The sequence below is a fragment of the Lolium rigidum genome, chromosome 3 (assembly GCF_022539505.1).
Source record: "Lolium rigidum isolate FL_2022 chromosome 3, APGP_CSIRO_Lrig_0.1, whole genome shotgun sequence".
In the NCBI taxonomy this organism is placed as follows: domain Eukaryota; kingdom Viridiplantae; phylum Streptophyta; class Magnoliopsida; order Poales; family Poaceae; genus Lolium; species Lolium rigidum.
The window spans coordinates 360451557-360478802 of NC_061510.1; the positions used below are offsets into that span (position 1 = coordinate 360451557).

At 43.0% G+C, this 27246-nt stretch overlaps 2 protein-coding genes across 2 annotated transcripts; one reads left to right on the forward strand and one right to left on the reverse strand.

Moving 5' to 3' along the window:
* The first annotated feature begins 14594 nt into the window (after positions 1-14594).
* Positions 14595-22301, forward strand: LOC124697307 (DEAD-box ATP-dependent RNA helicase 16). The gene is made up of 15 exons (XM_047229917.1): positions 14595-14921; positions 15367-15531; positions 15933-16022; positions 16127-16255; positions 16654-16754; positions 16984-17098; positions 17386-17517; positions 18072-18137; positions 18935-19114; positions 19680-19775; positions 19904-20041; positions 20732-20814; positions 21338-21375; positions 21468-21688; positions 22053-22301. The coding sequence occupies exons 1-15, from the start codon at positions 14595-14597 to the stop codon at positions 22131-22133; spliced, it is 1962 nt and encodes a 653-aa protein (XP_047085873.1). The 3' UTR covers positions 22134-22301.
* A 474-nt stretch (positions 22302-22775) lies between these two features.
* LOC124700416 (transcription factor bHLH77-like) lies at positions 22776-24769 on the reverse strand. The gene is made up of 9 exons (XM_047232550.1): positions 24583-24769; positions 24388-24503; positions 24130-24318; positions 23971-24036; positions 23824-23892; positions 23648-23719; positions 23397-23567; positions 23224-23311; positions 22776-23136 (listed from the first exon to the last, which is right to left on the reverse strand). Exons 1-9 carry the CDS (start codon positions 24761-24763, stop codon positions 23114-23116), a joined length of 975 nt encoding a protein of 324 aa, XP_047088506.1. The 5' UTR covers positions 24764-24769; the 3' UTR covers positions 22776-23113.
* Positions 24770-27246: the final 2477 nt, after the last annotated feature.

Genomic DNA, 27246 nt, shown 5'->3' on the forward strand with positions numbered 1-27246 from the left:
CTCTGGTGTTGCGCCGCACTAAATCCCGCCGCCATCAACCTTGAACGTGCTTCTTGGCTCCTCCTGGTTCGATAAACCTTGGTTTCTTTCTGAGGGAAAACTTGCTGCTATGCGCATCATACCTTCCTCTTGGGGTTCCCAACGAACGTGTGAGTTACACGTCATCAAGCATATTTTCTGGCGCCGTTGCCGGGGAACTGAAGAAAAGCTACACCACAAAGATTTCTAACTCCCATGTCAACTACACGTCAGCATATTTTCTGGCGCCGTTGCCGGGGAGATCAAGACACGCTGCAAGGGGAGTCTCCACAATCCAATCTCTTTACTTTGTTTTTGCCTTACTTTATTTTATTTACTACTTTGTTTGCTGCATTATATCAAAACACAAAAAAATTAGTTGCTAGCTTTACTTTATTTACTGTCTTGCACTCTATATCAAAAACACAAAAAAATTAGTTACTTGCATTTTACTTTTGTTACCATGTCTAGTTCTGCACTTGTTACTTCTTCACCTGAGGAATTAGTCTTCACTTTTAAACAAGGGGATGAGGAGAGTTTTAAAGATGCTTGGTCCAGAATTTTTACTTCTTATAGTAAAACTGAACCTCAAATGACTCTAAGTTTGCTCCTTAGTAATTTTTATTTTGGTCTTATGATTCGCTATAGATATGCCTTGGATGCTATAGTGGGAGGAGATTTCCTTCATTGCAATGGGGATCAAGCTTTTAATGCCATAAAGAAGTTGGTTGCATCACATGATTCAGCTAATAACTTTGATTCAGCCCTTATTAGCATTTATAATAGATTAAACACTCTTGAGACAAGTGCATCTCGCTTGAATGAAAATTATGGATATGTTCGTAACCGTCTTGATCAAGTTTTAGTGAACTCTGAACCTTCATTATGGGATCCTACTATTAAAATTGCTATCGGTGACCAAACTCTTCATGCTAATTGTGATATTATGTCTGAATTTTGCCTAATGCCTAAGAGTATTCATGAATCTTTGAAACTTTGGGGATTTGATGAAGGGGGAGAAGGAATAACTCTTATTGATAACTCTGTTATAATTCCCAAAGGAATAGCTGCGGGTGTGCATACGACCATTCTTGGGAGAACAATATCCATTGATTATCTTGTTATTGAATGTGCAGGAACAGGACAAATCACACTCGGAAGATCCCTGCTGAAACTATTGGGAGCAGTCATAGACATGGGAGAAGGCACCTTAAAATTCACCTCTACACCCGGAGGTAGGCATATATTCCCTAAGCCAAAGAGTAAGAAAAAGAACAAGAAAGGTAAGGGTAAAGCCCAAGGTAATGTCAATGCTCCACCTCTTGATAACACTTGATATACACTTTCTGCGCCTAGCTGAAAGGCGTTAAAGAAAAGCGCTTGTGGGAGACAACCCATGTTTTTACTACAGTATTTTTGTTTTATATTTGAGTCTTGGAAGTTGTTTACTACTGTAGCAACCTCTCCTTATCTTAGTTTTGTGCTTTGTTGTGCCAAGTAAAGTCTTTGATAGTAAAGTGAATACTAGATTTGGATTATTGCGCAGTTACTGCATTTCTTTGTCTGTCACGAATTTCGACCTGCCTCTCTCGTAGTAGCTCAGAAAAATATGCCAATTTACGTGCGTGATCCTCGGATATGTACGCAACTTTCATTCAATTTGGGCATTTTCATTTGAGCAAGTCTGGTGCCTCGATAAAATCCATCTTTACGGACTGTTCTGTTTTGACAGATTCTGCCTTTTATTTCGCATTGCCTCTCTTGCTATGGTGGATGAAATTCTTTGTTCCATTAAGTGTTAAGAATGATTATGTCACCTCTGAACATGTTAATTTTTATTGTGCACTAACCCTCTAATGAGTTGTTTCGAGTTTGGCGTGGAGGAAGTTTTCAAGGATCAAGAGAGGGAAATGATGCAATATGATCAAGGAGAGTGAAAGCTCTAAGCTTGGGGATGCCCGGTGGTTCACCCCTGCATATTTTAAGAAGACTCAAGCTGTCTAAGCTTGGGGATGCCCAAGGCATCCCCTTCTTCATCGACAACATTATCGAGTTCCTCCCTCGAAACTATATTTTTATTCCATCACATCTTATGTACTTTGCTTGGAGCGTCGGTTTGTTTTTGTTTTTTGTTTTGTTTGAATAAAATGGATCCTAGCATTCATTGTGTGGGAGAGAGACACGCTCCGCTGTTGCATATGGACAAATATGTCCTTAGGCTTTACTCATAGTATTCATGGCGAAGGTTGAATCTTCTTCGTTAAATTGTTATATGGTTGGAATCGGGAAATGCTACATGTAGTAATTCTAAAATGTCTTGAATAATTTGATACTTGGCAATTGTTGTGCTCATGTTTAAGCTCTTGCATCATATACTTTGCACCCATTAATGAAGAAACACCTAGAGCTTGCTAAATTTGGTTTGCATATTTGGTCTCTCTAAAGTCTAGATAATTTCTAGTATTGAGTTTTGAACAACAAGGAAGACGGTGTAGAGTCTTATAATGTTTATAATATGTCTTTTATGTGAGTTTTGCTGCATCGGTTCATCCTTGTGTTTGTTTCAAATAACCTTGCTAGCCTAAACCTTGTATCGAGAGGGAATACTTCTCATGCATCCAAAATCCTTGAGCCAACCACTATGCCATTTGTGTCCACCATACCTACCTACTACATGGTATTTCTCCGCCATTCCAAAGTAAATTGCTTGAGTGCTACCTTTAAAATTTCCATTCTTCACCTTTGCAATATATAGCTCATGGGACAAATAGCTTAAAAACTATTGTGGTATTGAATATGTACTTATGCACTTTATCTCTTATTAAGTTGCTTGTTGTGCGATAACCATGTTTCGGGGACGCCATCAACTACTCTTTGTTGAATATCATGTGAGTTGCTATGCATGTCCGTCTTGTCTGAAGTAAGAGAGATCTACCACTTTAATGGTTAAAGCATGCATATTGTTAGAGAAGAACATTGGGCCGCTAACTAAAGCCATGAATCATGGTGGAAGTTTCAGTTTTGGACATATATCCTCAATCTCATATGAGAACACTAATTGTTGCTACATGCTTATGCATTAAAGAGGAGTCCATTATCTGTTGTCCATGTTGTCCCGGTATGGATGTCTAAGTTGAGAATAATCAAAAGCGAGAAATCCAAAATGCGAGCTTTCTCCTTAGACCTTTGTACATGCGGCATGGAGGTACCCCTTTGTGACACTTGGTTAAAACATGTGTATTGCGATGATCTCGGTAGTCCAAGCTAATTAGGACAAGGTGCGGGCACTATTAGTATACTATGCATGAGGCTTGCAACTTGTAAGATATAATTTACATAATACATGTGCTTTATTACTACCGTTGACAAAATTGTTTCTTGTTTTCAAAATAAAAGCTCTAGCACAAATATAGCAATCGATGCTTTCTTCCTTGAAGGACCATTCTTTTACTTTTATGTTGAGTCAGTTCACCTATCTCTCTCCACCTAAAGAAGCAAACACTTGTGTGAACTGTGCATTGATTCCTACATACTTGCATATTGCACTTGTTATATTACTCTATGTTGACAATATCCATGAGATATACATGTTACAAGTTGAAAGCAACCGCTGAAACTTAATCTTCTTTTGTGTTGCTTCAATACCCTTACTTTGATTTATTGCTTTATGAGTTAACTCTTATGCAAGACTTATTGATGCTTGTCTTTAAGTGCTATTCATGAAAAGTCTTTGCTTTATGATTCAGCTTGTTTACTCATGTCATTACCATTGTTTTGATCGCTGCATTCATTACATATGTTTACAATAGTATGATCAAGGTTATGATGGCATGTCACTCCGGAAATTATCTTTGTTATCGTTTACTCGCTCGGGACGAGCAGAACTAAGCTTGGGGATGCTGATACGTCTCCGACGTATCGATAGTTTCTTATGTTCCATGCCACATTATTGATGATATCTACATGTTTTATACACATTATATGTCGTATTTATGCATTTTCCGGCACTAACCTATTAACGAGATGCCGAAGAGCCGATTCGTTGTTTTCTCGCTGTTTTTGGTTTCGGAAATCCTACAAAGGAAATATTCTCGGAATTGGACGAAATCAACGCCCGGGGTCTTATTTTTGCACGAAGCTTCCGGAAGACCGAGGGGGAAAGGAAGTGGGGCCACGAGGCGCCGACACAACAGGGCGGCGCGGCCGGCCCTTGGCCGCGCGGCCCCGGTGTGTGGGGCCCTCGTGTGGCCCCCGCGTTGCCCTTTCGCCTACTTAAAGCCTTCGTCGCGAAACCCCCGATGCCGAGAGCCACGATACGGAAAACCTTACCGAGACGCCGCCGCCGCCAATCCCATCTCGGGGGATTCTGGAGATCACCTCCGGCACCCTGCCGGAGAGAGGATTCATCTCCCGGAGGACTCTTCACCGCCATGGTCGCCTCCGGAGTGATGAGTGAGTAGTTCACCCCTGGACTATGGGTCCATAGCAGTAGCTAGATGGTTGTCTTCTCCTCATGTGCTTCATTGTCGGATCTTGTGAGCTGCCTAACATGATCAAGATCATCTATCCGTAATTCTATATGTTGTGTTTGTCGGGATCCGATGGATAGAGAATATTATGTTATGTTGATTATCAATCTATTACCTATGTGTTGTTTATGATCTTGCATGCTCTCCGTTATTAGTAGAGGCTATGGCCAAGTTTTTGCTCTTAACTCCAAGAGGGGGTATTTATTCTCGATAGTGGGTTCATGCCTCCATTAAATGCGGGACGAGTGACGGAAAGTTCTAAGGTTGTGGATGTCTTTGTTGCCACTAGGGATAAAATATTGATGCTATGTCCGAGGATGTAGTTATTGATTACATTACGCACCATACTTAATGCAATTGTCTGTTGTTTTGCAACTTAATGCTGGAAGGGGTTCGGATGATAACTCGAAGGTGGACTTTTTAGGCATAGATGCATGCTTGGATAGCGGTCTATGTACTTTGTCGTAATGCCCAATTAAATCTCACAATATTCATCATGTCATGTATGTGCATTGTTATGCTCTCTTTATTTGTCAATTGCCCGATCTGTAATTTGTTCACCCAACATGCTATCTTATGGGAGAGACACCTCTAGTGAACTGTGGACCCCGGTCCATTCTTTACATCCGAAATACAAATCTGCTCGCTATTGTTCTTTATTGTTCTTGCAAACAATCATCATCCACACTATACATCTAATCCTTTGTTACGGCAAGCCGGTGAGATTGATAACCTCACCTGTTTCGTTGGGGCAAAGTACTTTGGTTGTGTTGTGCGAGTTCCACGTTGGCGCCGGAATCTCCGGTGTTGCGCCGCACTACATCCCGCCGCCATCAACCTTCAACGTGCTTCTTGGCTCCTCCTGGTTCGATAAACCTTGGTTTCTTTCGAGGGAAAACTTGCTCGCTGTGCGCATCATACCTTCCTCTTGGGGTTCCCAACGAACGTGTGAGTTACACGCCATCAAGCATATTTTCCGGCGCCGTTGCCGAGGAACCGAAGAAAAGCTACACCACAAAGATTTCTAACTCCCACGTCAACTACACGCCGAGCATATTTTCTGGCGCCGTTGCCGGGGAGATCAAGACACGCTGCAAGGGGAGTCTCCACAATCCAATCTCTTTACTTTGTTTTTGCCTTGCTTTATTTTATTTACTACTTTGTTTGCTGCATTATATCAAAACACAAAAAAAATAGTTGCTAGCTTTACTTTATTTACTGTCTTGCACTCTATATCAAAAACACAAAAAAATTAGTTACTTGCATTTTACTTTTGTTACCATGTCTAGTTCTGCACTTGTTACTTCTTCACCCGAGGAATTAGTCTTCACTTTTAAACAAGGGGATGAGGAGAGTTTTAAAGATGCTTGGTCCAGAATTTTTACTTCTTATCGTAAAGCTGAACCTCAAATGACTCTAAGTTTGCTCCTTAGTAATTTTTATTTTGGTCTTATGATTCGCTATAGGTATGCCTTGGATGCTATAGTGGGAGGAGATTTCCTTCATTGCAATGGGGATCAAGCTTTTAATGCCATAAAGAAGTTGGTTGCATCGCATGATTCAGCTAATAACTTTGATTCAGCCCTTATTAGCATTTATAATAGATTAAACACTCTTGAGACAAGTGCATCTCGCTTGAATGAAAATTATGGATATGTTCGTAACCGTCTTGATCAAGTTTTAGTGAACTACGAACCTTCATTATGGGATCCTACCATTAAAATTGCTATCGGTGACCAAACTCTTCATGCTAATTGTGATATTATGTCCGAATTTTGCCTAATGCCTAAGAGTATTCATGAATCTTTGAAACTGCGGGGATTTGATGAAGGGGAGAAGGAATAACTCTTATTGACAACTCTGTTATAATTCCCAAAGGAATAGCTGCGGGTGTGCATACGACCATTCTTGGGAGAACAATATCCATTGATTATCTTGTTATTGAATGTGCAGGAACAGGACAAATCACACTCGGAAGATCCCTGCTGAAACTATTGGGAGCAGTCATAGACATGGGAGAAGGCACCTTAAAATTCACCTCTACACCCGGAGGTAGGCATATATTCCCTAAGCCAAAGAGTAAGAAAAAGAACAAGAAAGGTAAGGGTAAAGCCCAAGGTAATGTCAATGCTCCACCTCTTGATAACACTTGATATACACTTTCGCGCCTAGCTGAAAGGCGTTAAAGAAAAGCGCTTGTGGGAGACAACCCATGTTTTTACTACAGTATTTTTGTTTTATATTTGAGTCTTGGAAGTTGTTTACTACTGTAGCAACCTCTCCTTATCTTAGTTTTGTGCTTTGTTGTGCCAAGTAAAGTCTTTGATAGTAAAGTGAATACTAGATTTGGATTACTGCGCGATTGCTGATTTCTTTGTCTGTCACGAATTTCGACCTGCCTCTCTGTAGTAGCTCAGAAAAATATGCCAATTTACGTGCGTGATCCTCGGATATGTACGCAACTTTCATTCAATTTGGGCATTTTCATTTGAGCAAGTCTCGGTGCCTCGATAAAATCCATCTTTACGGACTGTTCTGTTTTGACAGATTCTGCCTTTTATTTCGCATTGCCTCTTTTGCTATGGTGGATGAATTTCTTTGTTCCATTAATGTCCAGTAGCTTTATGCAATGTCCAGAAGTGTTAAGAATGATTATGTCACCTCTGAACATGTTAATTTTTATTGTGCACTAACCCTCTAATGAGTTGTTTCGAGTTTGGCGTGGAGGAAGTTTTCAAGGATCAAGAGAGGGAAATGATGCAATATGATCAAGGAGAGTGAAAGCTCTAAGCTTGGGGATGCCCCGGTGGTTCACCCCTGCATATTTTTAGAAGACTCAAGCGTCTAAGCTTGGGGATGCCCAAGGCATCCCCTTCTTCATCGACAACATTATCAGGTTCCTCCCCTGAAACTATATTTTTATTCCATCACATCTTATGTACTTTGCTTGGAGCGTCGGTTTGTTTTTGTTTTTTGTTTTGTTTGAATAAAATGGATCCTAGCATTCATTGTGTGGGAGAGACACACGCTCCGCTGTTGCATATGGACAAATATGTCCTTAGGCTTTACTCATAGTATTCATGGCGAAGGTTGAATCTTCTTCGTTAAATTGTTATATGGTTGGAATCGGGAAATGCTACATGTAGTAATTCTAAAATGTCTTGAATAATTTGATACTTGGCAATTGTTGTGCTCATGTTTAAGCTCTTGCATCATATACTTTGCACCCATTAATGAAGAAACACCTAGAGCTTGCTAAATTTGGTTTGCATATTTGGTCTCTCTAAAGTCTAGATAATTTCTAGTATTGAGTTTTGAACAACAAGGAAGACGGTGTAGAGTCTTATAATGTTTATAATATGTCTTTTATGTGAGTTTTGCTGCACCGGTTCATCCTTGTGTTTGTTTCAAATAACCTTGCTAGCCTAAACCTTGTATCGAGAGGGAATACTTCTCATGCATCCAAAATCCTTGAGCCAACCACTATGCCATTTGTGTCCACCATACCTACCTACTACATGGTATTTCTCCGCCATTCCAAAGTAAATTGCTTGAGTGCTACCTTTAAAATTTCCATTCTTCACCTTTGCAATATATAGCTCATGGGACAAATAGCTTAAAAACTATTGTGGTATTGAATATGTACTTATGCACTTTATCTCTTATTAAGTTGCTTGTTGTGCGATAACCATGTTTACGGGGACGCCATCAACTACTCTTTGTTGAATATCATGTGAGTTGCTATGCATGTCCGTCTTGTCTGAAGTAAGAGAGATCTACCACTTTAATGGTTAAAGCATGCATATTGTTAGAGAAGAACATTGGGCCGCTAACTAAAGCCATGAATCATGGTGGAAGTTTCAGTTTTGGACATATATCCTTAATCTCATATGAGAACACTAATTGTTGCTACATGCTTATGCATTAAAGAGGAGTCCATTATCTCGTTGTCCATGTTGTCCCGGTATGGATGTCTAAGTTGAGAATAATCAAAAGCGAGAAATCCAAAATGCGAGCTTTCTCCTTAGACCTTTGTACATGCGGCATGGAGGTACCCCTTTGTGACACTTGGTTAAAACATGTGTATTGCGATGATCTCGGTAGTCCAAGCTAATTAGGACAAGGTGCGGGCACTATTAGTATACTATGCATGAGGCTTGCAACTTGTAAGATATAATTTACATAATACATGTGCTTTATTACTACCGTTGACAAAATTGTTTCTTGTTTTCAAAATAAAAGCTCTAGCACAAATATAGCAATCGATGCTTTCTTCCTTGAAGGACCATTCTTTTACTTTTATGTTGAGTCAGTTCACCTATCTCTCTCCACCTAAAGAAGCAAACACTTGTGTGAGCTGTGCATTGATTCCTACATACTTGCATATTGCACTTGTTATATTACTCTATGTTGACAATATCCATGAGATATACATGTTACAAGTTGAAAGCAACCGCTGAAACTTAATCTTCTTTTGTGTTGCTTCAATACCCTTACTTTGATTTATTGCTTTATGAGTTAACTCTTATGCAAGACTTATTGATGCTTGTCTTTAAGTGCTATTCATGAAAAGTCTTTGCTTTATGATTCAGTTGTTTACTCATGTCATTACCATTGTTTTGATCGCTGCATTCATTACATATGTTTACAATAGTATGATCAAGGTTATGATGGCATGTCACTCCGAAATTATCTTTGTTATCGTTTACTCGCTCGGGACGAGCGAGAACTAAGCTTGGGGATGCTGATACGTCTCCGACGTATCGATAGTTTCTTATGTTCCATGCCACATTATTGATGATATCTACATGTTTTATACACATTATATGTCGTATTTATGCATTTTCCGGCACTAACCTATTAACGAGATGCCGAAGAGCCGGTTCTTGTTTTCTAGCTGTTTTTGGTTTCAGAAATCCTACAAAGGAAATATTCTCGGAATTGGACGAAATCAACGCCCGGGGTCCTATTTTTGCACGAAGCTTTCGGAAGACCGAGGGGAAAGGAAGTGGGGCCACGAGGCGCCGACACAACAGGGCGGCGCGGCCGGCCCTTGGCCGCGCGGCCCCGGTGTGTGGGGCCCTCGTGTGGCCCCCGCGTTGCCCTTCCGCCTACTTAAAGCCTTCGTCGCGAAACCCCCGATACCGAGAGCCACGATACGGAAAACCTTACTGAGACGCCGCCGCCGCCAATCCCATCTCGGGGGATTCTGGAGATCACCTCCGGCACCCTGCCGGAGAGGGGATTCATCTCCCGGAGGACTCTTCACCGCCATGCTCACCTCCGGAGTGATGAGTGAGTAGTTCACCCCTGGACTATGGGTCCATAGCGATAGCTAGATGGTTGTCTTCTCCTCATGTGCTTCATTGTCGGATCTTGTGAGCTGCCTAACATGATCAAGATCATCTATCCGTAATTCTATATGTTGTGTTTGTCGGGATCCGATGGATAGAGAATACTATGTTATGTTGATTATCAATCTATTACCTATGTGTTGTTTATGATCTTGCATGCTCTCCGTTATTAGTAGAGGCTCGGCCAAGTTTTTGCTCTTAACTCCAAGAGGGGGTATTTATGCTCGATAGTGGGTTCATGCCTCCATTAAATGCAGGACGATGTGACGAAAGTTCTAAGGTTGTGGATGTGCTGTTGCCACTAGGGATAAAATATTGATGCTATGTCCGAGGATGTAGTTATTGATTACATTACGCACCATACTTAATGCAATTGTCTGTTGTTTTGCAACTTAATACTGGAAGGGGTTCGGATGATAACCTGAAGGTGGAATTTTTAGGCATAGATGCATGCTGGATAGCGGTCTATGTACTTTGTCGTAATGCCAATTAAATCTCACAATATTCATCATGTCATGTATGTGCATTGTTATGCTCTCTTTATTTGTCAATTGCCCGACTATAATTTGTTCACCCAACATGCTATCTTATGGGAGAGACACCTCTAGTGAACTGTGGACCCCGGTCCATTCTTTACATCTGAAATACAAATCTGCTGCTATTGTTCTTTACTGTTCTTGCAAACAATCATCATCCACACTATACATCTAATCCTTTGTTACAGCAAGCCGGTGAGATTGACAACCTCAGCTGTTTCGTTGGGGCAAAGTACTTTGGTTGTGTTGTGCGGGTTCCACGTTGGCGCCGGAATCTCTGGTGTTGCGCCGCACTACATCCCGCCGCCATCAACCTTGAACGTGCTTCTTGGCTCCTCCTGGTTCGATAAACCTTGGTTTCTTTCTGAGGGAAAACTTGCTGCTGTGCGCATCATACCTTCCTCTTGGGGTTCCCAACGAACGTGTGAGTTACACGCCATCACCTGCCGCTGTGGATCGAGATCCACGGTGGAGCACGCCGTTGTGGCGTCCCTGGAGCTGGAGAACTTCGGGGACGACAGGCGCGGGCGGCGGCATGCGCGTGTGGGCGCGGGTGGCATGCGTTGCTAGGCGACGCCGAGGAGGACGGGCGGCGGGACACGCGTATGACGGCGTCGTTTCTAGTGAAGAAGTGTCGATGACCTTCTCCCCAGACGCAGCCGTGGTGCACGAGACCCGGCTGCTCTCCAAGTCGGGGACGGCATGACAGGCGGAGGCGGAATGCGCGTGCGGACGTGGGCGTCGCCGTGCTGCTATGCGCGTGCGGTGGTGGGCGGCAAGACAGGCGGAGCGGAATGTGCGTGCGGGCGTGGGCGTCGTCGCGCTGGTATGCGCAGACGGCGGCGAGCGGCATGACAGGCGGAGGCCGAGTGCGCGTGCTGGCTTGGGCGTCGTCGTGCTGCTATGCGCGGACGGCGGCGGGCGGCATGACAGGCGTTGAAGCGCTCACGTCGCCACCAATCGAGCTCGCCCTCTCCGCATACTTCTTCTTCGCATCCGCGGCTAACGACCTTGTCGTCTTCCTCAACCTACCAGACAGCTACCCGAACCTGCCGTCGTTCAAGGACATGGGCGAGACTGGCTGGAGCCCACGGCCCAGAAGGCACTCGCCGGCGGAGTCTGCGTAACCATTTCCCCGACGCCCAGCGTGTTGACGGGAAGCGGCATGAATGCTTGGCATGGCTGGACGCGCAGCCGGAGAAAAGCGTCGTGTTCCTCTCTTCGGTTTCGGCAGCAAGAGCGCGTTCTCAGCATCGCAACTGAACGAGATCGAGCGCGTTCTCACCGTCACAACTGAAATAGATCGCTCGTGGCTTGGAGAGCTCCAGGCAACGCGGTTCCTGTGGAGTGTGGGCACTGGGCAGGGAACCGGTGATCCACCTGCAAGAAGCAATGAATTCCCTGATCCTGGCCCGATCGACAGCAAGAAGTAATTAATTTCCTCCACTAAGGGCCCCTCACATGTTGTATTCTGTTCTATTTTTTAGATTGTACTATACGTGAAAACAACTTCAGCAATGGACCCCACACATCTCGCTGGACCAATGGAATGCCGACTTGATGTGGGATCAAATGCCGCCGAGTTCATTCTATTCACTCTCCTTATGTTCCATGCTAGTTTTATGACAATACCTACATGTTTTGTTCATACTTTATATCGTTTTGATGCGTTTTCCGGAACTAACCTATTAACGAGATGCCGAAGTGCCAGTTCCTGTTTTCTGCTGTTTTTGGTTTCACAAATCCTACAAAGGAAATATTCTCGGAATTGGACGAAATCAACGCCTAGTGTCTTATATTTCACGGAAGCTTCCAGAGAGCCAGAGAGGGACCAGAGGGGAGCCCTGGGGCCCCACCCCACCTGGCGGCGCGGCCAAGGGGGGGGGGGCGCCCCTATGGTCTGGCTGCCACAGGACTCCTCCGAGGCTGCCCTTACGCCTATATATTCTCTCCACCTTGAAAACCCTAAAAGAAGAAGCCACGATACGAGAACAGTTCTAGAGCCGCCGCCATCGCGAAGCCAAGATTCGGGGGACAGAAGTCTCTGTTCCAGCACGCCGCCGGGACGGGGAATTGCCCCCGAAAGGCATCTCCATCGAGACCACCACCATCTTCATCGCCATTGCTGTCTCCTATGATGAGGAGGGAGTAGTTCTCCCCCGAGGCTAAGGGCTGTACCGGTAGCTATGTGGTCCATCTCTCTCTCCCATGTGATCTTTATGTGATCATGAGCTTTGTATCACTATTAATCTTTGTGCTACTCTAGTGATGTTATTAAAGTAGTCTATTCCTCCTCCATGATGTAATGTTGACAAGTGTGTGCATCATGTAGTACTTGGCGTAGGTTATGATTGTAATCTCTTGTAGATTATGGAGTTAACTATTACTATGATAGTATTGATGTGATCTATTCCCCCTTTCATAGCTTAAAGGTGACGAGTGTGTATGCTATGTTAGTACTCGGTCTAAATTGCAACGGTCTATTATGCACTCTAGAGGTTACTTAAATATGAATTCCGAATGTTGTGGAGCTTGTTTACTCCGGCTTGAGGGAGCTCTCGTAGCCCTACACAATGAATGGTGTTTGTTATCCAACAAGAGAGTGTTTGAAGTAGCATAAGAGAAGATAACTTATTTATTTATGTGATCATTGTTGAGAGTGTCCACTAGTGAAAGTATGATCCCTAGGCCTTGTTTCCGAATATCGAAACTCCGTTTATTTACTGTTCTACTGCATGTTTACTTGCTGCCATATTTATTTTAGATTGTTATTACCACTCATATTCATCCATATCACTTGTATTTTACTATCTATTCGCCGAACTAGTGCACCTATACATCTGACAAGTGTATTAGGTGTGTTGGGGACACAAGAGACTTCTTGTATCGTAATTGCAGGGTTGCTTGAGAGGGATATCTTTGACCTCTACCTCCCTGAGTTCGATAAACCTTGGGTGATTCACTTAAGGGAAAATTGCTGCTGTTCTACAAACCTCTGCTCTTGGAGGCCCAACACTGTCTACAGGAATAGAAGCGTGCGTAGACATCAATGTTCACTTCCTTGAGGGTAAGCTAGTTACCGTTGAAGCGGTGCACGAAGGATCCCGGACACCACGAAGGCTCACCGTATTCTCCGTGAGCTTCTTCCACGAAGTAGAAGCTCGATCTACTAGTGGAGACCTTAGGTAGGTCTCCAATCCTGTACAAACTTTCCGTGCAATCACAAGTCGATTGCTCCATGCGACCGTTACTGCCTAGGAGTCCTCAACCTCCAAGAGTAACAAGATCGAAGCTTGAACTTGACGCATGGCTCAAATCACAAATTTGTTCGGTGGAAAGAAAAAGGAGGAAGAGATCTTTCGATTGGGTGGATCCTTTCTCAAATTCAAATTCGTTGGTTGAATCTCTCTAGATCAAAGGATTGGTGGAGAAGTTTGCAAGAGAGTATGTAGAGATGAAGAACTTTGTTTTGGATCTCAGGAAGTAATGAAAAGCAGCAATCCACGAAATTGGACCCCTGCCATTTATAGAAAACTAGTCATCTTTTGAATAAAGTCGTGCAGGAAAAGGAGAGGCCGGTATGACCGACCCCTGGCACGGTCATACCGGCGGGGCCGACTGTGTGCGCGAGGAGAGGAAGAAGGGGAGGCCAACGGTGGCCGGTATGACCGGCTCCAGACCCGGTCATACCGGTCAGTTTCACTAGTTCGGGCAAGATTGAAAGGGGGAGGGTCATGCCCGGTATGACCGGCCAGTTTGACTAGTTCGAAAAAGATCAAAGAGGTGAGGCACCCAGTCATACCGGCCCGATGCCCGATATGATCGGCCGATTTCAGTGGTTTGGGAGGAGGCCAAAAAGCAAGTCACCTCGTCATACCGGGCGTCCTATTTGAGCAGCCAGCGTCAAATAGGAATCACCGAGTTTTTCTTAGGGATACATTCACAATTTCACATGGACATGGGCCACATGGCATCCTAGATATGGGCCAGCACTGTCTAGACTCTTATGCAGCCCATATAGGAAGCTTGGCCCGCCCGCAAGCACAGCACTTCAAATCCTGTGCGGGCCGTCTATTTTCCCCTTAACCTGCACGCTTCTTCCTTCCATCTCCGCCTTAAACCCTAGCGCTACTTCGCCCACGCCTCCAGAAAAAACCATGGGGAAGAAGCAGCGCCGCTCGCGCCAGAAGGAGGAGCAGGTAGAGACGCCAGCGGCGCCGCACGAAGACGCGCCAGCCGCCGCCGCTGCCGCGGAGGAGGAGGCGGCCGCACAGGAAGTGGCGGTGGCGGGGCAGGCCCAGACCCAGGGCGCGACGAATGGCGGCGTGAAGGAGGAGGGGAAGGGAGAGGCGGCGGCAGAGGAGGAGGTGAAGGATGTGAGCTTTGACGAGCTGGGACTGGACGAGCAGCTGAAGAGGGCTCTGAGGAAGAAGGGCCTGACCAATACCACCCTGATCCAGCGAGAGGCCATCCCGCGCATCCTGGTGCGCGATTTCTGGTTCCCCTTACTAGCATTTGCTTCGCCGTGCTTGTGCTCTGCGCGAATTCCGTGGAACTATTCGATTTTCACAACCAAAGTCGGCTCAGAGGCTCGTTTTGGTACCGTTTTACTGAATGAACGCTTAATTAGTTGGTAAATCACCAGCCGGGGTCTGGTTACACAAAATAGTCAGAAGCGGTTTTAGCTAGTTTAGCTTGATATAATTTTTCATTGGTTCATCGGAGCTAGAATTCAAACGCTTGCAGTGCAGGCCATACTGAATTTAACTTGGGTTTATTGAAGCTCTGCTCAGCATTGCTTAATTGCTTTAGCCATTTAGTTCAAGAATGGGGCAGCAGCAATCTGGACAACCACCTGCCGAAATTGCCTGTGTTTAGGTTTTCTGCAGTTCGCTGTACTGAACAAGGGCCCTAATGTTGTGCTTCCAGGAGGGGACTGATTTGGTCGCACAGGCCAAGACTGGTTCTGGAAAGACCTTTGCCTACCTTCTCCCGCTGCTGCAAAAGCTATTGAGGTTGTCCTCGGAAGGCAGTGTTCGGAAATCTGCACCGAATGCCTTAATCCTGGTGCCAACTCGCGAGCTATGCCAGCAGGTATCTGACTTCTATTTTTTCCCAAAATACTTAGCGAGTAGCGATTTATGTCTATGTGCACTTGCTGATTCATGCACGATAATAAGTTGTTCTGCTATTTGATATTGGATGCACTGAGTTTTTTTTTTGTATGAGTTCTTTGAACGACGTTAAACATCCTTACATTAGTAAGTTCAATGGTTTATATTATAACTTACTACTGCGTGCCGAATAAATTTTAATTTTCACGTTCACTATGATTTTATATATTTTGTTTCACTACATGGTTGTCATTAACTATTAATGTGATATAACTTAATAAGGAGCCCCTCCTTTCTTTTTGCTGTCCTTTTTTATACCATCTTCTCTTCAAAAGAACTAATGCATTTTTTTTGTATTGTTAATGACTTTGTATGCTCTAGGTTTTTAATGAGGCATCATCTCTCCTTCAGTTGTGTACATCCAAGTTGAGGATTGTCCAAGTGAATGCAAGCATGCCAGATAAGGATATTGTGAGACATTTTATCTTCTTTTGATTGTTATGTTTGCCAAATGGTATTTGGGTTTCTAGGGTTACATATGCCACACCTAACTTGCTTTTGCCTGTTACTTGCAGAAACTTGCATTGTCTGGCCCCCCTAATATTCTTGTGACAACCCCAGCTTGTGTTGCAACATGCATATCAAAGGGCATTGTTCAGGGGTCATCCATTAAAGAGTCACTTTCAATGATGGTTCTCGACGAGGTGCAGTTTATTTTCCTGCTGCAGTATTTTCCATGTGCATTTTTCACACACTAGATGCATGATCTTGAAAAGATTTATCCGAACATGGAACGGACAATTTTATTTTGATGTTGAAATACCAAACCCCATGGTCTCCTCCCATATAAACATAACACAGCTATCAAAGTTGTGGATCTGTATTATTTTGCAGAATAATCTTTGAGCGTTGTGATTTTCTGCTTCAAGTTCTAAACTGTTTAATTGGATCATGTACAGTATTAGACTATTAGTGCATACACTACCTTTGTCACTGCAAAGTTTAAATTTGATATACGGTACTGCAGAAGTTGAGAAAATTTTCTATGCAACTACTCAGTGTCACTTTTTAAAGTATGCCTATCAAATTTAACCTTTGCCAGGCTGACCTTCTTCTATCCTATCGCTGTGAAGATGACTTGAAAGCGCTTGTCCCACATATTCCAAGAGGTTGCCAATCCATTCTTATGTCTGCAACTTCAAGGTCAAATATGGTTCTTCTTTCTTCCTTTATCTGAAATTATTCATAACATCTTAATCCCATGCATTGCAGACTTCAGTTTGTGGATGTTTAGCTTTTTCATGTTACATATGCTCATTCTCTCGCCCGTTGACATAGGATGAATCTAACTGTAGTAGTTCCGATCTACTTAATTCCTTTACTTCTGTTTGGGTTTACATCATTTTGTAATCCAAAATTTACTTTGTTGCAGCCCTGATATTGTGAAACTGGCAAAGCTACTTCTGCACAACCCTGATATTTTAACTCTTACTGAGGTTGGTCATGTGAAGGATGACGTGGTCCCTAGAAACGTGCAACAATTTTGGGTAAGTACCTTTTGTTTCCTTTTCACATTATTGTGGAACTCACTTTTTGTACAATGTCACCTTTTTTGAGCCAAAAACTACAATATCTCTTTAAAATTCCAACTGTAAATCCATGAGTAGACCAGCAGGTGCGTCTACTAGTTATGGTTGCCTGTTTGTAGTCCACCATTTGAACCATTCTTAAATGATTATTTCGTTAATTTGCATTTAGTGTGCTGATTTTCTGTTGCTTTTGTGCATTTATATCTGTACATCAGATTACGTTACATACAATCTTTTGCCTACAGATTTCATGCAGTGAAAAGGATAAGATGCTTTATATCCTTGCCCTTCTGAAATTAGAGCTTATTCAGAAGAAAGTCCTAATATTTGTGAACTCAATTGACATGGCATTCAGATTAAGGCTGTTCTTGGAAAAGGTAAAATGCTACCACTATTTTCTTACAGTGCTAAATTAAATGTGATATCATTTGGATCTGTAGTTTGCCACTGCTCTTTTCTTGCATTGTTTCATTTGATGGAGTTAGGGATTATCTTGTGGTTGCCAAACCTTTGTGTCTATTTCGTTCTACCAGTAGATGAATATGAAGCTACTAGATCAATTTTATTCCAGAATATTTAATTATTGAACTGCTAATATTGGAGATTATGTTCTTGAGCACCAGTAGATGAATATGAAGCTATCAGTAAGAAGTTCTATCAAATCTGTAGCATGAATTTTGTCACAAAGTCCTGATTAAGATTCTTGGGTGATCTAAAATGTGGATGGGGTGATAAAAAAGGGTAGCAAAAAGGTCTTTTCTTCCCATCTGTGAGATGTTATTTCAGTTTTTGTTAGAGAGGTTCATTCGAGGAGTATATTCTTCCATCCATTCCTTCGAATAGAATAGTTTAGTCATTGCTAGTTTCCTTTGTTTGATATATGGCTATTGATAAAATAACTAATATTTGAGGAATATGCTGTACTTTACAGTTTGGAATAAGATCTGCGGTGTTGAATGCTGAGTTGCCACAAAATTCTCGGCTACATATTATTGAGGTAGAGCTTCTCCGCAACCTGATTTATTGTTGGTGCAGATAACTGATCCCAAATTATCTTGTGTGGTCCTATGTTTTGTATACATAGTCGATAGTGATATCACAATTAGTTTTTTTCCTCCAATTGGTCATCAAATAAGTTAATTACCTTTCTTGGATTTCATTAGTTTGCACCCATTTCATCACAATCTTTGACTGGAAGGAGCCAGAACTCATTTTTTTTTACCTGGACTACGGCGCCAGAACTCATTTTTATCTATAGTACATGAAAAAAGTGCCTAACCAATGTCCAATGTTGGGAAAATTGTAAGCTGGTGCTTAGAGCCTTGCAGATAGTTTATACTTCCTCTGTTCATGAAAGGATGTCTCAACTTTGTCAAAATCTGGATGTATCTATATACTAAATCGGGTCTAGATACATCCAAATTTTGACAAATCTGAGACATCCTTTTATAGACGGAGGGAGTACAAAAAGTAATTATATTGTGTGTACTTACCACCTGCAACTTAAAACTAGATATCCACCCCTTAAAACTTGTGCAAACGGGACCCCTTAAAACTTGTAAAGCCAGGCCACCAGACCACCTAGGCTGACTGTTCATGGTTTTGCCATTATGTGCTGGCACATGGAGTTCATACAGATCGCTGCTATTTAACCATTTCTGTATGTTGCTAACTTGCTATACTTTTTACATTTGTCCGATGTAAAATGCTATTGAAGGCTTAGACTGCTAGCCTGCATTGGCACTGTGGCTCTGAAATACTGAAGAGTCATTGAGTATTTTTCTTTTCTTTTAGGCATTCAATGCTAGGTTATTCGATTACTTGATAGCAACAGATGATAATAAAACAAAGGAGGCGAAGCAAACCAACAAGGAAAACAAGAAAGATTCAAGGGGGTCCCGCAAACATATGCAACAAACTTTAGATGCTGAATTTGGAGTTGTCAGAGGAATTGACTTCAAAAATGTATTCACGGTAAGTATTTCTTTGTCTACTCAAGCATATCAATTAATTCAGTCATTGATGAGAGGTGCCAACTAATTGGCAGGTACATGCTATAGATGCAATTAAGACCAGTTGAACGTATGTTAAGAACTGGTGGGCTGAACTATTTGCTTTTTTTTAGGGGTGCCAATATTTATATTGGACCTGGGGGCAGCATCAATTTATAATTTATATTCATCCAGCAACTGGTGCCCAGTTTGCTGCAGGGAGGAATAATCAACAAATATTCTCTCTTTAAAATAAAGAAAATAAAGTGTTCATTTGAGTTTTTGTCTTGCGGTTTCACCAATGGTTCTTTTATACAAAGATGTATAGCATGATATTTTGTAATATATCACCTTTCTCTGCCTTATCCACTACACCCAAATAAAACATGTTATAAGAAATCAATCATTTGATTACATGTAGTTGATTTAATTGTTTATATCTCCTATGTTCTTACAAATTCGTGCAAAGTCTTTGCTATCATATACTTCCATCTAGTAATTTCCATAACAGGTTGCAGGGCTGATCCTTTTCTTTAACCCTTCTTTAGGTTGTTAATTTTGACATGCCTCCGGATCCTGCTGGGTATATTCACAGAATAGGACGAACTGGGAGGGCAAATAAGACTGGTGCATCTATATCTCTTGTAAGTTCAGTTTTTGCTCGGTTCAGTTCAATCACATAAATTATTTTTGCCAGACATGGTTTACATGTTTAGTAAACCCTATGTATTCTGTTATTTATTTTCTCTTATGTTGATACTTGTATTTTCAGGTTTCTCCAGAGGAGGAGGATGTTTTTGAAGAGATTGAAAACATGTTGCAAGATGTTGAGAAAAAAGATACCAAATGCATCTTGCCTTTCCCGTTACTAACAACAAATGCTGTGGAGTCTCTACGATATAGGGCTCAGGTATGGAGTGATGAATGTGTTACTCCTCCCCCAGGCGTATTCGTAGTTGCTACATCTGGTACCGCTAGAATAATTTACGCGTTGATCACTTGCTATTTTAAGTGGTTGTGATAATATGTGACTAGAGTGAGTTAGTCACAGGGTTCACCAAAACCCAACTTCCCTTTTTTACCCTTGGGTTTCCTCATACCCCTAAAGCGCCCTTTTTAGTCCCACGTTCTTACTGATGTACCAGTAGAGCGCGCACACACAATAGTGCTATAGCCAATTAGATCTTCCATAGAACTCTCTTGACTAGAAAGATGCTGGGTTTGTTGTAGGTCACTCACATTCAAAGACAACTCAGGTGGATATATTATTATTATTATTTGTCTTGGTCATATCTCGGCATGGAATGCCATTTGTTTAGTAATGCAATTCCTGCTCTACCGTTTGCTGTTACATGGTTTTGATGAGCCAAAGCTGTACGAAAAACAAAAAAATGAGGCTATCAAGGCCAGTTTGGTTTTATCTGTTCAGAACTGCTATAGCTAAACACTATTGGTGCTAACTTTACATTAGGGGTGTTCTGCTAACTTATTTTAACCACTCTCGAGGTTTCAACACACATGGTTACTGAATATATTTATCTATTCTGTAGAAAACAACACTGATTTGGTCAGCTAATGCCAATTGATGTTCATGTTGCAGGATGTTGCTAGGAGTGTGACGAGCCGCGATATACAGGAAGCACGTCGTCAAGACATAAAGAATGAAATCCTGAATTCTGATAAGTAAGAAAAGTCTCCGGCCATCGAGGAAATAACCAAGTGTTAAGAAAATGCACTTAGCATGATGATAATGGAATTTCATGGGGAAAAGGCACCAGATTCACATTGCCATTTTTTACTTAGTGTTTGAAATCGACCTCAAATATATTATTAGTTGCTTTACAATCCACCTCATTTACTATTCACTATCCATCATTTCATGACATAGCAGTTACTCCCTCGGTTTGTAAATATAAGACGTTTTGCTAGATCAACTTCAACTGACAAAACTTCTTATATTTAGAAACAGAGGTAGGAATAGTAGATAAAAGCATCAACATATATTCGCAGATTGCCTGCCCTGCCAAAACTCGAATCGAAAAAATCATCATCCATTTCATGATATAGTACTTTTTTGATGCAAGGTATCAAGATATAACATCTCATTATTCATTAATAATATTTCATGAGGAAACGCCTTCAGTTTCTAGTCATTTCTGCCTATATTTCCCTTCTAACATCGACACTAATCTCTTTTGCCTTGTAGGTTGAAGGCTCATTTCGAAGAAAATCCGACAGACCTTGGTTAGATTTTTCAATCTTGTTCAGAACAGCTTGAAGGCTCAGTATTTAAATCTTCTAAATGAATGATGCTTAATCTTTTACCTTTTTTTCAGATTTGCTCAAACATGACAAGATACTAAGCAACAAAGCAATTCCTGTTCACCTGCGTGATGTCCCTGAGTACCTAATTGACCCCACAACAAAAGAAGCCAGCAATGCAATCAAACTTTCAAGGGCTGCTATGGGTGTTGATAATCCTGGAAGGAAGAGAAAAATGGGATTCAGAAGGGGATCAGGCAAAAGTAGTGACCCCCTTAGAACGTTCTCTGCTGAGGTACATTTATATATCCAGTGACTAAGAACATTGTCGATTAAAATACCATCAGTCCATCACAACTTGCAAGGTCCTTTGTGTAGCATTCATTATTGTCACCAACCTATATGCATATCTTTTCTGAACTATTCTCTTTGTCAGTTGCTGCACTTGTTTGATAATGAGACATTGACTTACCAGATTCTGTATTCAGGATTGGTGTAACTCTTATTCTAGATGGAATTTATTATGCACCTCATCTGTTCATTTATAATAGAGAAATATCATGCATTAATAATATTCATGATTATGCACGTCATATTTGTACACTTAGTTCTTCCATTAAACAGTGCTCTGTCTTCTGATTTTTCTTGTTTCCTTTCAGGGCAAATCACGAAAACGAGGGGGTAAGGAAAGGGACGGAGAACAAGATAGAAGAAAGAGGAGGAAGAAGGCAGAAGTTTAATATTGCAAGCAGCTCACTATCAATTTTTGCCAGTTTTGTATTTCTAGACTTCTTGCTTTGTGCCGTGTAACTTTGTACCATCTGGATAGTAGTTAACAAAGACAAAGCTTAATGTGGAAGATCTCTTACATTACATTATAATGGAAATGAGTTGAGAATTTTGGTTCTCGTCTACTTATTTTCTCTGTATGTAAATAGTATCATGCACTTCCCTGTCTGTGAACCACATCTGTGAATATTGAAGAACAAAACTGAACGAGAAAGTAAGCTAGCATTCTGAGTTGACAAACCGTACATAATTCTCCCATCAGCCCAGATCACAAGTTCCAGGGAAATGTAATCTACACGGCAGATTCATACGTTTGTACTCTTGAGCTGCAGATAAGGTTGCAGATAGAGGCAGAAGATCACCGTGTCCATAAGAGGGGCCCCAAAGCATGGTTACAGAAGGGTGATTAACACTTATGTACAAGCATCACAACTCCAGAAGGTACTTGCTATCACTTTGATTCCACAGACTTCCACATAGGGCACACAATTAGGTGAGGTAGGAATCACAAAATGTAAACAAAGTCTGCTCTCAGAAGAAACTTGTTGCAAATAATGCAGGATTCATGAAACTCCCCACAAAGCCATCTCACTAATATTTTTGGATGTTTGTACCAACAATTCTAATAATAAGCCAGTCTACTAACTAAGCTTAGGGCATCAACATATGGCTCCCAAGCCTGGAATTCATGAACAATATGGGGTTCCCGCTTTCAACAAGCTGAAGCTTGAAAGAAACTTAACAGTAGAATCAGTTCTTGAGCCCATCTGTACATGAGGTCTTTAGATGGCGTACCATTAACCATACACTACGGGGTTGGGGAGCAAAGAGTAGGAAACCGGCAACAAATGGTTAGACCTCCAGCTATACAAAACTTAATTCTGCAAGCGCATTACGGTTCACAGAACAACTCCAGAGTTATACCAGTAACTCACTGTTCGATCTTCATGGAACCTGCAGAGTACAGGAGGAACATTTCTGTAAGTTCGATAGAGTGGTATGATCGTACATAGCTTTTTGAAGAGAGGGTATTGGATATACCAGCATTGTTGGTGCTGCTATCTGCGGCCACAGCGGGGTTGAAGTTCATATGAGGGATGTTTTGAAGCGCTTCCCACATATCAGGCATCTAGATTCACGGTTTACATAAGTACATTGACATGGCTTTAGATACTACATGTGATTGGTATGAGGTGAAAATGGACTGAATTTACCTGATGCATTGTGGAGATGTCGTGGAGCGTTCCGTGAAAAACACCGGCAGGATTGGAAGCATTGCACATCATATCTGGCTGCATGATTCCTTGGTTAAAATGAGCAGTAAGGGTGTTTGATCCTGGGCCAGCTCCATAGAAAGCAAGATGTCTCTCTTGTGGAAGTATCATCTACAAACAAGAGTTTACGCTGAACAGGTGGGTCTAAAAATCTTTGACAATATTTAGAATGATTTTGACAGTGATTTTACTTGTTTGGATAGAATCTGCTCAATATCAAATCCAAGCTCAGGGTTGACGGTTGCAAGTTTCATCGACAAGAACTGCAGGTCCCAAGTTGTATCAGAGCACAGGATGATATTCCAACAGATGGCGTACATATACCCAGAAACAACCCAATTACATGTGCACTAATAGACAATAATACCTCAACTTGACGTTGCAAGGACTGCACATAATTGATTATCTCATCAAGCATCACTGCCTTGCCAGTAATCTATGAGAAGCAACATGGTAAGGTGCGCAGTACAAGATGATCCTAGAGAAGTTCTTACGACAGAAAGAAGAAAGTTACCTTACTACATCCTGGAACAAGATCCTGAAGAAGCTTCATTCTCTCACTTATCTTTTTTCTCCTCATCTGCGAAGAGTTGCATCCAACTTCAACCATGATAATAGCAAGAACATAAAGCGAACTGAAATGGGATCTCAGTAGTACTAATGAGAAGTTTACTCTTTCTGCAAGGCTGTGGCTGTTAGTGGCTTGGCCTCTTTTTGCCCGCATATGAACATAATCTTTAGTGCCATCGCCATCAGAAGATCCTTCCTTGCTCTGCGTTCTGGATGAAATCTTTCTGTTGTCCTCCTCCACTGAATTCCTTTCTGGCTGAGATGAAACCTCTGTTTGTAGATCACCCATATTCTAAAACACCGAATGATAATGCAGTTAGTCACTACATCTAGAGTAGAACAAGATAGACCACAAGCTCACCTGCATGCTGCTACTGGCTGATGGGTTTAGCAAAGCAATGCAGTCATCTGTTCCCTTCCTTTTCTTCACACCACCACTATGCTCATCACTCATCTGGATGTTCTGAGAGAATGCACCTGCGAGAATTATTGCCATTACCATCAGAATTGTCACCCTCCAAACGGTAGGGATAACTGAATGATAAGAAACACTAACCAGTAGAAGTTCTATATAGCCCCGGCTTTTCTTCGAACTCCATGCCACAAGCTTGAAATCCATATGTCCCACTGCTATACCCCATGTTTTGATGCATTGCCACAGAACCCCAATTCCCCTCCAGGAACTCTTTACCACTGTTTGCAACAGGACCCTGATCAGATTGCTGGCCTGAATACATCTCCAATTGTCTAAAAACAGCAATCCTTCTTAGTTCACTGTTCAGGATAAAAGAAAAGGAGAATGTACGTTAGAACTTGCACTAGATTGTCCTCAAAGAGCACAGAAAGACAAGGACACTACTGGGCGTCCCCCGGGGGATTTGATTTCCCAGCCCCCGGGTCCCCGTGCTGACACGTGTCCTTTTTGCTGCCGGGTAGCAAAAAAAATCTCGTTTTTGCTTCAGTGTAGCAAAAAACGGTTCGCCCACGATACATAAAAAAAGACTGAGTTCGCCGGAGACCTCGCCGGAACCTCACCGGAGAACTCGCCGGAGACCACGTAGCAACGCTGGACACCCCTTGTAGCAACACCTTCCGCCACTGGTAGCAAAGTGACCCACTGCTTGTAGCAAAAAGGCGTCAGCCAGAGATGCCGTCGCCGGAGAAGACCCCACCGCTCACAACGAAGGCTTCCACCATAGGTAGCACAAACGGGTGCTTGTTGTCTCAAGGCCTCCCGCCCCTTGTAGCAACTACAACCACTACCGCTAGCAAGGCCGGCAACCCCCTTTGTAGCAAAGCCTGGCACCCACGGTAGCAAAGCCCGGCGCCCCATGTAGCAAGACCTCTCTCCCATTGTAGCAAGGCCTCCCGCCGCTCGCAGCAGCGCCGCCCACCGCCGGTAGCAAGGCCGGCCGACTTTTGTAGCAAAACCCGGCCTCCCTTGTAGCAAGCCATGCCACCCCTTGCAGCAAGCCCGGCCGAACCTCATAGCGGCAGCCATGTCCACATCAGCACCACCACCGGAGCGCCGACGAGACCTTCGGCGGTGTCGAATTCAGAGATGCAGCAGCGGCGGCTTCGGAGGGATGTACGTGGAGGAGGTCAAGGGAGCCGGCGACCATGCGCGTAGGCTCGTCGTGCGCACCGACGAGGACGCAGCGCAGCGGCGGAGCAGGAGGTCGGGAGAGGCGGTGTCCGCGCGCAGGGAAGGCGAAGTATGGCGCGGCGGCGGCAGAGGAGGTCGGGGGAGGCGGTGGCCACGCGCAGGGAAAGCGAAGCACGTCGCAGCGGAGGAGGAGGTAGAGGGAGGCGGTGGCTGCGCGCCGGGCAGGTGAAGCGCGGCGGCCGGGCGCGGCGACGAGCATGGCGGCGTGGCTTGGGCGCTGTAGCGGAGCCGGAGGTGAATTTTTCGGTCACATGGCGTTGCGGGAGAGAGACGTGAGGAGATAAGGTCTTGGTGGGGGCCACCCATGACGCGTCGTTGCTGGGACGTTTCCGCGTGAGCGCGTGCGCGATGAGCCTCATCCAACGGCTACGGAGCCGGAGGTTGCAGGGCCTCTTATCCCCCGGGGGGATTGAATCATTTTCCAAAGACAAAGGCACCTTGAATACAGAGTAAAAGTTTACGAAGCCTGCAAAACCCTTTTGCATCACATGAACAACTCAACTGATAATCCTTAACAGAGAGGCAAAAAGTAACCCAATCCCTTCAAGAATCACCCCCACAATCCCTATCAACAGATGAAAGAAAGCCAGAAAGAACGATCCACCGTCCAGGCAAAGGCCTGCTGCAACTGTGTGACAACTGGAGATATGCTTGGGAACCTTGAGGAACAAACTAAATCTGCTACTGATTAAAGAAGCACACTCAGTCCAGGTTCCAGAAAGTGAAACTTTAAACCCGGAGCATAAAGGCAGAGGAGACACAGAAGATATAACCCCATCATTAACCAGACATCACTCACTAACTTAGGTCTTGCGGAGCAAAGTGGTGATGATGATGGGGGAGGAGAGCCTGCATCTGCCTGTTCTTTCTAGAAGACTGAAAACACCAAAGCTAATTGGAAACAGCAAAAGCCTACCAAATCTTCAAGAACCAGGCATGTAGCACATTATCGGCGTAGCTTTAGAGAAAAAAGAGACATGTTTCACCCGATGAAGAACTCCCAAACAAGTTAGGAACTAACCGAGCAGTTACATCCAAGAAGCTCAAAATAGCACCTTGTACACATCTAAACGAAAAAAGCCCCCTATTATGATGACCACGCACAAAACTAGCAACGTCAGGAGCACACAAAACAAGATGAACCTACCTTGTTATAGGATTTGATCACCCTAGAAACTTTTCATTATCTAGAAAATCGCAGACACGAAGCTAAGGAGAAAACAGGACATATAAACAGAGCCAGTCGAATGAGGCAAAGCACCTAAGCTAGGAGTTGCTATCTACATTAAAAAAGAGCACCGAACCGGTGAGGCTATTTGAATGCAAACATAGCTAGACTAGGATCTGCAGGAAATAACTAGGGCAGTGTTGAAGCCTGCCGAGAGGAGGAGGACGGAAAGCAACAACCTTTGACCACCATACCACACCATGTATGGGGCGCGGTGTAAAGATCTTGAAAGGAACAGATACTAAGATGTCCAAGACGGTGACTGCTCGAAAAATTACCTGACCGCGACGGAATACGAACGCTCCGAGAGGCCAACATCAATTCGC